The sequence below is a fragment of the Salvelinus fontinalis genome, chromosome 5 (assembly GCF_029448725.1).
Source record: "Salvelinus fontinalis isolate EN_2023a chromosome 5, ASM2944872v1, whole genome shotgun sequence".
Lineage (NCBI taxonomy): Eukaryota > Metazoa > Chordata > Actinopteri > Salmoniformes > Salmonidae > Salvelinus > Salvelinus fontinalis.
Window position 1 is genome coordinate 28,646,649 of NC_074669.1, and position 13,416 is coordinate 28,660,064.

The following is a 13,416-nucleotide window of genomic DNA, read 5'->3' on the forward strand; positions in this document are numbered from 1 at the left end:
ATGCAGTTCCACCTCTGACACAGCCAAAACATCTGCTATGCAGGTGTCTGCTATCACCGGTTAACGCTTGAGCTGATTGAATCCAGGGGAATCTATTCAATTTGTATCGCTGAATCGTTATAGGTTGCCGATTGAAATGTAAAGGTAATTTCCGATTGAGCTGACATATGCAGCGTTAATTGTGAATGCAGTCTCCGCCAATGCGGATTGTCTTTACATTTTCATCACGCTGTAATGCTGGACTTCCAGCGATATGGATTGAATAGAGTCCTAGGCCTATATTGTAGACTACTTAGAAGACTCCTTGACTCAAGGTGACAAAATGTAGATTCTCAGCAGAAGGTCATACAGGCGGGCTTCAACTCCGTCTGGGCCTATTTTATTTCCAACCAATCAGTTTCTGATGGAGGGACTCCTTGATGGAGGTGTAAATCTAATTGCACATTAATAGACTGAAACACACCTTATGTTATACACTTACCATACTTGCTTGTCAATTCGTATTAGCTGCAGCTTAATCAAAGTCAGGCCGTTTATCTCACATTGGCCTAATTGAACAAAGCTGACGGCAGCTTATTATTGCTTACTCAATAATAATGCACTAAATCACAGATTGGGCACATAATTGCATGTTGCCACACATCATGAAACACATTGAGCCAAAAATTACAGACATTCGCCATTGTCGCAAAATAGAACTCAATTGATTGAACATGAAATTGACTTTGATATGATTGAAACAGCCTTCGGAAAGTATTTACACAAAGTGTTATGTTTGGGGCAAATCCAATACAACACATTACTGAGTACCACACTCCATATTTTAAAGCATAGTGGTGGCTGCATCATGTTATGGGTATGCTTGTAATCACTGAGAATTGGGGAGTTTTTCAGGATAAAAAAATAAACAAAATGGAGCTAAGCACAGGCAAAATCCTATAGCAAAACTAGGTTCAGTCTGCTTTCCACCAGACACTGGGAAATTAATTGCCCTTTCAGCAGGACAATAACCTAAATCACAAGGCCATATCTACACTGGAGTTGCTTACCAAGAAGACAGTGAATGTTCTACTTGAAAATCTATGGCAAGACCTGAAAATGGTTGTCTAGCAATGATCAACAACCAAATTTGACAGAGCTTGAAGAATTTTGAAAAGAATAGTGGGAAAATGTTGCACAATCCAGGTGTGGAAAGCTCTTAAAGAGCTGCCAAAGGTACTTCTACAAAGTATTGACTCTCGGGTGTGAATACTTATGTAAATTAGATATTTATAAATGTACTTTTCAATACATTTGCTACATGTTCTTCAACCATGTTCTCACTTTCTCATTATGTGTTATTGTGTGTAGATGGTTGAGAAAGAAAATCTATTTAATCCATTTTGAATTCAGGTAAAGCAACAAAATGTGGAATAAGTCAAGGGGTATGAATACTTTCTGAAGGCTCTGTAGGCCCATGTAGCCTACGTAGGATACCTTTCAACGCAGTAATCTTGGTTTTAATTTTAAGCATAATTTTATCGTTCACCTGTTTGTAACAATTGCTATTAGCCTACTTTGGCAACTTTGTATTTGTAGTCAACGTGTTCTGGAGTTATCGGCAGTCAGAGTCAGACAGATAGCCTAAACGTCTTGATTTAGGCGTAGATTTTCTGTGAATAAAGTGCCGCGGAATGGAAAAATAATAACTTAATGATGCACTTTGGCTGCTTTATGAATGGTCTGGATCACTCGTAGATGTGCGATGGTTTACATTTGAGTGATAATTCCCCGATGATCTTAACGTTACGAAAGCCATGGGAAACGAGGCCCAGGTATACAGTAGATATTCCGCTGTTCCTAGTGAATCCTATATTCATATCAGACTCTTGGGTTGAATTGTAAAGTGGTTCAAATAATTGTTTTGACTATTTCTTTTACAAAAAAGCGCATTGGTCTGGCACAATTTGACAATGTCAGAGTTTTGAAAATATACATATTGTTAATATCATAGATGAGCAATGGAAAAGGAAACACAAGGCAAAACTATGGTATGTCTGGTGTGGGCCAATGTCAACTGCACTTGTTGAACAAGTTTTAAAATTCACTCCCCGGCCTAAATACTATTTCAAAGAATATATCCTACAAAGTGCAGATTATATGCTCACGTGGTTATATAGGCTATGCTACGTATACACAATAGTGCATTTTTGAATTATTAATAAGGACAATATTGGTTCATTTCACGCCTCTAGCAGTAATTGCATAGTTTGAGTGTATGCGACAGGTCCTACACCACAACGCCTGCCCACAATCACAGCTTCTGCACAATCCAAATTCGCATTTTGCATGATTCTAACCGTATTACTGTTTTCCCAAATTCACAAGCTATGAAAACGCACATCTTGACAACCCACCATCTTGCAAATTATCACTTTGACACCCAGCCATCATCACGGGACAAGTTTAAGTATCTAACCAATGATAATTAAGGGAGGATACCCAAATGCGTTAAAAAACGCCACCCATCCCGCCTCTCTGTTTGTGCAACTGTGCGCGTAAAAGCGTGCGCGTCACAGCCAAAGCCAACCAAGCCACCATCCAAGAGCCAACCAAGTCCCCTCGCACGTCTCGGGCGCATAATTACTGTAGAAGTGTTTTTATTGTTTGGGATAAAAACGATCTGGTGATATTCGTGTTAAGAGAGAGACGCAAGTGGCGTAGTAATGAGAGGGCCGAGGAGAGTGTAAGTGTTACCTCATTAAGATAATGACTAAGATATCGCAGCCATTACATCAGTTGGAAAATGCAGCAGCGATTAAAGAGGGCCAACACCGTTGGTTCCTCGAGGCAACGAGAACAAACCAGTCCTCTGAAGCCCGTCTGTTATGTTCTGGCTAATGTGTGTCATGGCAATGAAAGGCCTGAACATCTTCGTTTTATTTTTAACAGCCCTTCGCCTTCGCCTTCTCCAACCAACCAACCGCTTGGTATTGTCAATAATAAGTGCTCAATAAAATAGTATAGGCTACTATACCTTTATCAAAAGCTGCATGGACAGAATTGTCAAGGTTATACATCAGGTAATACTCAGAATATTTCTGGAGATATCATAATTGGTATCAATATGCAAGGACGTGCTGTTTGTCCTACAATGACCCGTGTGTGCAGCTGATTTCATATGCGTGTTCTGCCTATAGAGTGCAATGTATTTAGCTAAATAATAACACAAAACCGACCAACGCATATCTGCCTGAGCCATGCAAAAGTTGAATTTACAGTTAAATCTTTGAAGCGTTCTTTTTTTTTTTTTACAACACAGGGAACTTCGGCTGGTTCATTTTATTCTGCAAGCTTTAAAGCTGGGATCCTAGTTGCTACATATACATGGATGATATATAGGCCTAGCCATTGATTCTTGAAGAATAGAACTTGTAAATGCTTAGTTTAACTGTCGTACCCCATCAGAACCCAAAATACAAGTTTGTTTTACTTCAATATTTGTAAACAATGTAAATGTAGACAAACACTGTATAGCCTCAAAACATGGTTGAAACTATAATTGAGATATCATGGATGGCCAGTCCTTGCATCCTTTGCTTTCTGTTTGAATTTGAGAGTGGTTACATTTCTCCAGGCTCATCCCTCAGCTTTTTACCAAAACACAGGTGGGGTATCCGCTGTGTTACTGTTTCAATTAAGGATTCTAGCTTTAAATATTTTGTCTGCATGACACACTCACGGACAGTGATTTTAATCTCAAATCATGGTGCAAATTGGTAGGCCTGTTTTTTCAATTAAGAAAAATATTCAAAAATAAGAATTTTAATCAACATTGATTTATATTTTAGTTGGGCCAGCATAAGTGGTTGATTTTATGATTTCTTTCTATTTGTTGTAAATTGTGAATATTTTTTGTCATTGTTGGGATCATCTGAAACGATCCGCAATAAGAAAGGGGGCCACGGCTATAGTCGTTTGAACATGAGGGGCCACTGCCTAATAATTCACATAGCGGTTGAATGGCTTATTATTAATGAATTGGAATGGCGCACCCATCCTTTGCCCAGAGCAATAAATAAATAATGTTTAGAAGCCATGCATACGATAAAATGCCTCCTTATGGTTGCTAAATTGGACATGTGTGCAATACTGCTGATGAGCAGAGAGCTAATGTAAAAACAGATCACATTTAGTCAAGTTCATTTGTTTTCTATGAACGATTACCAATCAGTCCTAAAGGTAAAAAAAAACAATGATTTTGTGCATCGTGCAATTCGATGGCATTTAGGCTATTTCTTCCTAATAGCCTACATTTTCTTATTTTTCCCCTAATAGCCTAAATTATACGAAAAAGAAAATGTATACCCTCGTAATAGCCTTACTCATCAAAGTGTTGCAATATAAATAATGATGGTGTGCATCAATACAAATCTGATTTGCCATACAGTGTTCGTGTGATTACCTCCTTGGTCCCTCGCCTGGGCGAGCATACATTGTTTTATCTGTTTGCTAGCTTTTAATTAGGCAATCTAATGGTGGACCACTGAACTATCCCGCTTTTCTATCCTCAAATGGGAAGAACGTCTGACGCTTCTTGTGTTGAAATTCACCAATGACCGGCTCTGCAGTCTCTGTTGTGAATACCAATTAATGCATATGCAAATAACGCTGCAGGAAATATGAGAACAAATTATTTGTTTAAGGAACACATAATCTCTATATTTGAGCCATCGTCGTTTTACATTTATTTTCGTTCATTTTTCAAGAGCTACCTTTTGTTTTACAGTTTAAATTTCATTGGGACAGTCACGTATAGCTTAATAAAGACAATAGTCCAGGTTATTTTCTTATTTCGTTGCTAAACTGTGAGGAAACTACAATTGGGCTATAGCCTACATAAAGTAGCCTAGCGCTCCCTTGTCACTGTCGAGACCAGCAAAGGTCAACTTGGCTAGAACAGGAATTTAATAACACAGTAATCAGCAAACGATTCACCAATTAGGGAAGCCCAAACAAACGTGCCCCAAGGCGCTTCCATCCGAGAGTCAATTCACTTGAAAGCGGGCCCTCGACACTATTCTCTGGGGGATGTGATTATACTTAAAAAAAAATACTATTCTAATGTTCATTTAATTATAGTCCCACGTGGTATTTAAAAAAAAATCTCTGTTACCGATAGCAAACATACACGTTGTCCCAAATAGAAAATAATAAGAGTATACAAGACCCGAGATAGGCGCAAATGTCCTGTAGGCCAGCTGATAAATGTTTTTAAAAAACATGTTTTTGGGCAATAGCCCTGATAGACCTACCGGTTTATATCTTGTTGTAAATCCCTGCTCTCTATGGCCCTAATAAGTCAAAAGGTTTCGCTTATTAGGTTACTGGTTTAAGTAAGCCTAATATTGTCCTTTTTTTCTTCAAGAAATTTTAATAACTGTTCCGTTTTCACTTTTAAATCAACGGATAATGCCAAAATATGGACAACGAACAATATAACATTTCCAGTGATATGTTGTTTGTTTACAATTTTTTTCTTTAGTTTTAATGTCAGTGCACTTTTTAATCTCTCACGCTGAGATGCCTCGCGCTTGCTGTCTGTCGGGTGCGCTTGTCTCGAGCGTTGTGCTCGCATAGAACAGCTGCTGCGCGAAGACCACCTTCCCGATTCCCAGGGTACCAACCCAGCATCTAATCAAACCATTCATTCTCACCATCACATAGAGAGAGCTGCCTGCTGCATATGCATATAAGCGACCGAGGGTAGACTACAGTTCTCGCCAAATGAATGCGGTCACATGATAAAGTGAAAAGTAGTCTAAAGAAAGTCCTATTTGCATTGCCGATTAAATCATGTTCGATTAAATAAACATGTCGGCCTAGTCCTAACTTTGAATCTATAGGTGATTTTAAATCTATAGGAAATACATTTATTTTGGAAATATATAAATTGTAAAACTTGAAATCCGGGCATTCGAGATGAAGATTTCAGATTAACCCCATAGGCCTACGCTTTCAGCCTGCAGAAATATTAATGCCACATGGCGTTTTGAATGTTTGGATGACAATGAAGTTCAGGCTGGCTGCCCCCGACGTCTTTCACATAGAAGTATCCGAGAAGAATCATTTTAGTATCATTCCGTCTTTATTCAACCCTTTCTCTCCATCTAATAAACTTTATAAGTTTATTTGCTAGTATAAGTGTATTTGTACAAAAAAAACTAAACAAACAATCAATCAGACATATGAACAGTCCTTTTTCTGTCATGGCCTCGACTCGATGCTGGCTCTCAGTCATATTCAATATTACATCCTTTTACTTCTTCTGTAAAGTTGTATTTTATATACTGTTTTTTTTTTTTCAAATGTATTTTTCATCGTTTGTTGAGCGCAGTTAGTCACATCACATGTAGACCAGGTTAAAACTGTTTTTATGGAATCGTCTTGTTGTTGTATCTACCGCTGATGCTGCGTGCCGGGCATGGCGTTACCCAGCGGGTTCAACGCCGGTTGGCCCCCAGGCCCAAGGCCATGGATGAGTACTCTCGGGACAAGGGGTCTCTGGAGACCGGGATGTGGTTGCTGCGGAGTCCGGTACATACTGCTGTACATTGCTGCGGCTGCGGCGGCTGCTGTTGTGCTGTCCATGGTGCCCAACAAGCTCGGGTGGTAGAAATAGGGCGACGGGAACATTCTTTGTAAAGCGGAATAATTTCCGGCTTCAGCCAGTAGCTCTAATCCGACCGCTGTCTGTCTTTTCCACTTCGTCCTGAAATCAGATCAAAATACAACAAATCAATTATTTAACTGGTTCAGACTCTGAGAATTCCCCAAACGGACCCTTAATTGGTAAGATCTAATTATTTGCAGCATGAATCGGTGATTATGCCTATAATTAGCCTAGGCAAATGACTCATCCAAGAAAAGTTAGGCTTTTTCAAGTGCGCAGTGCCTATATTTAGTCTATAAGATCATAGATTCATTTCAGATCATTACTCCCTCAATTGATCCTTCTCGCTAGGCCTCACCAAGTTCACTGTAAACATTGGCAGGCTAACTTTAAGATGGTAGGCTATAGCCTATTTAGGCCTATACAATAATGTATAAAAACGTAGTATTACTATCGGCTATATTGAACGAGAAAGAAAACCGCAGGATTTGAATATGATTGCAGTCATACCATATTTCGTCATTATATTGTGCTGTGTCTGTATTTATTTTAGCTACTATATGGGCGCCGGCGCTGTTAACACTAATCTTGGCTGACATTTGGGGAAATCTTAACAATGATGCCGGAGAGGCAAATTGTGCATTGTCAACATCATGTAGCGACTGTTCAGACATACTTGTATAACCCCAGAGGGATGTGTATTTCAATAACCAATACCATGTAATAAAACTGTGTGGGTTAATCTTGTAAATAAATATCCTCATGTGTCTAGGTCCATGGCAACCATTTTGATTAGACCTGTTTAACAATTCCCCTTGATCTGTTCTAAAGTTATTCTATTGTACTGTATTGCATTCTATTCGATTCTATCTGTTCAGTAGTCCTAATTGTCTGAAATCCATGCAGGTTATGGGCCTGCATTTAAAGGCAACAAAAGCCTAATACAAACAAAAATACACTTAACTGCCCATCAACCACAGGCCAACTCCTATTAATTATATTCCAGTCTAACGAAATTAACTAAAAAACAGCACATGCATCCACCTTACATCGTGTTATTATAGGCTTACATTACTACAGTTATTAAAATGATATAACATTATTATTAGTAGGCTATATTCATGTAAATAACATCACCACCAATAAAAACTAGCCTAATAATAAAAAAAATAAGCTCATAATAATAGCCTAATAATAACAGAGATTATTAAAAAACAAAAACATTGTGAAGATAATGAATGATGTTTTATAATAGGTGTGACATACCGTCGGTTTTGGTACCAGGTTTTCACCTGTGTGTCGGTCAGGTTGAGTGCTGCCGCGAGGTCCATGCGATCCTGCACGCTGAGGTATTTTTGGCGCTCGAAGCTTCGCTCGAGTTGGTTGAGTTGATGGTCTGAAAAAGCCGTCCGTGCTTTACGAGGTTTTTTTGACCGTGATTGAGGACTATCTCTGCTACTTGAAATTTCCCGTTCATTCTCTTCTTTTGTTCCTGAATGGGAAAAATTATAAGTGGATAATAATTTTAGTTTTTATAGAGGCCTAATTCAAGCCTATGGTTCAATGAAAAAAAAAATTGCAACAAATACGTGTCCTATCAGTTCTGAGCCAAAATAAGGTCAAAATATGTATTCTAAAAATGAAAAATATAAATACATTGAAATAAACAGTTGCTTTTAGACGTTGAACCTGTTACAATAGTATTTTATAAAGCTAAGCAACCGAGTTGAAACTGAAATACTTAATTTGTCAGACAGCCAGCAAAAAAATAAAAACTATATGGCCAATAAGAAATCCGGACTGTATTTGTCAACTTAAGTTTTTAGCAGTAAAACTGGGAAATCGATATGTCAATCCATCTCTATTTGTAGCAGTTTCTGCAGCGCTCGTGATCCGCCCTCTAGGAAGAACAATAATCTCTCTAATTGACACACAAGGGAGGCTCGCGCACCGGGAACATCTCGCGCCAGCCTTACATCTGTTTTCGATTCTGTTATGCTAATAAAAAAGGGCAACTGAAAATCAACCCTTTAATATCATTGTCTAATAAGACAGCCTTTGAAACATATACACAAGGTGGTCTACATTCAAGGCAGTTAGCCTGTACTGTACACTGTGTTTGAGCTTAAAAAGAACTATACCAACCAAAGAAGCCTACTAAATAGCATTATAATGTGAATTTGAATTTCCATGTGCGTAAAATACATGACAAACAAAAGTGTTCTTCTTGTTACTATTATTGTTTAATTATTACGCCTATTGACGCAATTGACCTTTTCAATTTGGTGGTTATTTTCCAATAACATTTTTCTATAGGCTAGGCTACTTTCAACTTTTTTAGGCGCAGAAAATTCAACACAAATAGGCTTTGTATGTGAGCTTTGGATGTATTCTGCACACCATTAGCCGACTATGACAGCCTACCCAATAAAATACACGTTTTTAAGTACACTGAAAAGCTCACTTACGCCATTCAAAAACTAAACCATAAAAAAAGCATACAAAACATTTCCATATAGGCCTAAGTGTAACCTAAATATTCACTTACCGTTGCATTTCATTTCCATATCGTCTCTTTTGTCCAACTTGCTCCTATTTTCATCTTGTTCCAACTTCGGCCTGAAGCCGTCCCCACTGTCCCTGGCATTCTCTGGTTTGGGGGTGTGATGGGGTGACTGTACGCTGGTGCTGTAAGGTGCGCACGCTGCCAGGGGTTTGCTGTCGCCTAAAATGTCTTTGATTAAAAACGAAGAGGTGGCAGTCCTGGGGGCACAGCCGGCCCCGGCCCCTAGCTGCTGTGGCTGGGGCGATAGTTGCAAATTCCCTGGTTGGTTGTGGTGGTGGTGATGATGTGGTTGGCTGTCTTGGAGCAGATGCGGCTCGGCGTGCTCCATGGTGACGGAGATGGGGGAAGAGGGGGCCGTTCCCACTGTGTCTATGTCCGAACATGACGGGGACGGGGTGGCCTGGCTCCGGCTGAAATCCGCTGTCCTGCTGTCACCGAGGCGGAAATCTCCGTTCATTAGCGCGGTGTTAACAGAATTAGTAGCGTTGGATAAAATAGTGTCTATTCCAAAGTTCGATCCGCTGGAGGATTCCATAGTAAGAAAAGGAAATAAATAAGGTGATTTAAGTCTTCATAACAACATTAAATTGTATCCTCCATACAATTAAAACTAAACGAAAACTATAAGAGAACATAAACAGAGGCACATGTACTCCTAAAAGTCAAACGAATTTAAGAGTTGAAATGGTCAGGAAAATAAACAAAAGCGAAATCCACGTTGTATATAAAAATACGGTCCAAGAATATGTTGTTACATTCAATAGTAAATCTGGAGACCAGTGGGTCTGTCTGTGTAGTCCACGTCCTTTTGTTATGGGTAATGAACTTTCTCTCAAAGTTGTGGTGTGGAGATTCGTACGGCTAACTCCTCAACATCACGCTCCCCTTTTGCTTGTAATCGTTCTAGTGTTGCTCTACAATTACTTCCTATACTGACGTCACGGCCACGGTGAGGGAACTAATATTTTCTACTTTATCATAACACTCTCCGCGTTTTCCTCTTCCTCTCCTGTCATTGGTTACAGCGTGACGGCCCCCGCACCTCACCAATCAGGGAGTTGTTTCTTTATCTTGACAATCTCGAGCCAGCCATTGAATTCTGGATGATCTTTTGAGCCATGCGTATTCGACTATGCCTTGGCATAAGCCTTCTTCATGTAAGCAGAAAAATAAAAACCGAAATTGCTGTGCTTAAAATGGAGTGTTGAATAGAAAGGAAATTAAATGCAGCACTGGAAATTCATTTGCGTTAGTATGTGTTTTTACACAGTATTTGTTTTATTCACGAGTTGATTTGTTTTTATTAACAACAACCAAAAAATCTAACTAAAAGCGATTCACTATATTTTTTCCAGCTACACAATTGCAAAATGCAAGAATGTCTACAACCCTATCGAAATAGCTATTGCAATATCTGTCTGCTAAATAACATGCACGACATGTCGAATATGTCAATGGTTTATTTCCGTGACATGGAATGCATGAGACAGGCTCAGAATATAGACAGGCTCATAAAATCTTACACTCGAAAAAAAAAAAGGTTCTAGATAGAACCAAAAAGGGTTATATTTCTTGCTTCATATATGGCACCCCTAAAGGCTTAATATACTGTAGAACACATTTGTTGGGTTCTTTGATCAGAACCCCAGGGGTTCTTGTTCACTGAACCAGAACTGGTTCCATTTAGAACCCTTGGGTTCCATATAGGATTCTTTTTCATATAGGATTTCGGTTCTATATTGAAGCTTAAGGGGTGCCATATATGAAGCAAGCATTTAACTATTTTCATATAACTCGAACACTTTTCTAAGAGTATAGAACGAACGCATGGTTGTATTTTTGTGTCAGGCTTTTCTAACAATATAGCTTATAACTTGAGGGAAATTGTGGGGTGTTTTCATCATTGAGTATTGTATTGCTAGGTTTTCTATAATCCCAAACCTTGCACCTTGCACCTAACCTACTATGTGTATTATACCAGTGGCAATACATTGCAGGGATGTGAATGGAGACAGAGAGATAGTGATAAGACCTAGCGCGGTACATGTGCTGGTAAATGGGAGGAGTGGTAACTGTCGTGACAGCACACAGTTCTCCACTCTAATTAGTACAGTAATTATGAAATGCTAATGAACGATCAAAGGTATTATAATTACACTGCTTTCTGATGTGGAATTGAAGGACGGAGCGAGAACGTTATATGTTCCTTTTTGGAATGAGTTCCCTTGACAGAACTGCATGCTGTTCGTACATGCTCTATATATTTTCTAGTCGGTTCTATTGTGTTCTGTTTGTGCACTAAAAGATTCCTGAAATTCGTATTCTGGTATTTATCCCGCTAGCTAGAGCGACACATGTTACACCTGGGTCTGACGACGAGACGTCAACACTGGCATTTTTTCGCCTGCAGATTCTCTCTCTCTCTCTCTCTCTCTCTCTCTCTCTCTCTCTCTCTCTCTCTCTCTCTCTCTCTCTCTCTCTTCTCTCTCTCTCCCTCTCTCTCTTTCTCTTTCTCTTTCTCTCTCTCGCTCTCTCTCTCTCTCTCTCTCTCACACACACTTTGCAGCATGTTTGTAGTGTGGCTGGCCGCGGCGGTACCAGACCGGTTAAACACTACTCTGCAACTGATCACGCTGTGATTTGGTGCTCGGGTAGGGTTCCACTGACAGACCAGCGTGGGACTCAGCATTAGGTTTGTAGTACATTGATATTTGTTGTCCGACTTCAAATTAAATGCATTTATAACGAGGACATTGAATATAATGGATTTTACTTGTTTTTGTTTGTTCATTTTATATTATTATGTTTAGTTGGACATAGACATTTTAAACCAAAATCTGATATTAACTTTGTTACTAGGCCTAAATTCGAAGCTAAAATGCGATATGTTGTGTGTTTGGGTTAACAACGATATGGAGAGTTCATAGGCCTAATTTAAAAACTTTTTAACACTTATAAATTACACTGTTACAAATATTAATGAATAGCAAAAATATATATTAATGTATTTATTAATGAATTATTAATATCATACATTTATTCATTTCATCCCTGAAACGGCTTAAACTTTGGGGGAGTTGATGAATTGCTCGGCTTATGAATATTATCGACAACGGCAAAGACGGGGCTCGATGGAACTCAGCTAATGTTGTTCACTGACACAAACAAGATATCGACAAAATGGACATCGTTGGAAAATAAGCTCTCGTTAACATGTTCAATATTTGTAGCCAATTATATACAATCCAAGCGCCATACAGGCTACGTATTCTGTATTGCTGTATTCAGTTTCTCAGTAGGCCTGTATGCTATTTTGTTGCTGGCTACAGCATATATTTTGAAACTATTTACATTTAACAATGGTGGAATTCACAATGATTTACCACGACAGGGTTACGAGATTTATCAAATAAAATGGCAAGATGTAGAAATTAAAATGTAATATTGATGAGATAGAATATGAAAAGTGATTCCTTGAGAGGGGCTCTTTTGGAATGTGCTCCTCTCATGCGCCGCAGACATCTCAGGCTTGATTAAACGAATTTCGTCACAAGGCGGCGACAAATATACCAGATTATTATGCACAATAGGCTAATAATGCACTGTTTCGTTGCCTAATAAAGGTTTGCTATATGTCAGGAGGATTTCTAATTTATAACATAATAAATCAAATGTGATCATTAACGAAACTTGTATGCTAGGATTTGTTGATGTCCACAGAAATGCTGGCCCATGTTGACTCCAATGCTTCCAACAGTTGTGTCAAATTGGCTGGATGTCCTTTGGGTGATGGACCATTCTTGATACACACGGGAAACTGTTGAGCCTGAAAAACCAAGCAGCGTTGCAGCTCTTGACACGGTGTGCCTGCACCTACTACCATGCCCCATTCAAAGACACTTAAATGTTGTGTCTTGCCCATTCATCCTCTGAATGGCACACATTCACAATCCATGACTCAGTTGTCTCAAGGCTTAAAAATCCTTCTTTAACCTGCCTCATCCCCCTCATCTACACTGATCGAAGTGGATTTAACAAGTGACATCAATAAGGGATCATAGCCTTCACCTGAATTCACCTGGTCAGTCTATGTTATGGACAAAACAGATGTTCTTAATGTTTTCTATACTCAGTGTATAGGATACAAGTGAAAAAACAAGAACATTATCATTAGCCGAAATACATTTTTACTTGTTCA

General features: G+C 39.0%; 1 protein-coding gene across 1 annotated transcript; it reads right to left on the reverse strand.

Moving 5' to 3' along the window:
- Nucleotides 1-6,108: 6,108 nt before the first annotated feature.
- LOC129855437 (barH-like 2 homeobox protein) lies at nucleotides 6,109-10,168 on the reverse strand. The gene is made up of 3 exons (XM_055923091.1): nucleotides 9,201-10,168; nucleotides 7,919-8,144; nucleotides 6,109-6,751 (listed from the first exon to the last, which is right to left on the reverse strand). The coding sequence occupies exons 1-3, from the start codon at nucleotides 9,751-9,753 to the stop codon at nucleotides 6,439-6,441; spliced, it is 1,092 nt and encodes a 363-aa protein (XP_055779066.1). The 5' UTR covers nucleotides 9,754-10,168; the 3' UTR covers nucleotides 6,109-6,438.
- Nucleotides 10,169-13,416: the final 3,248 nt, after the last annotated feature.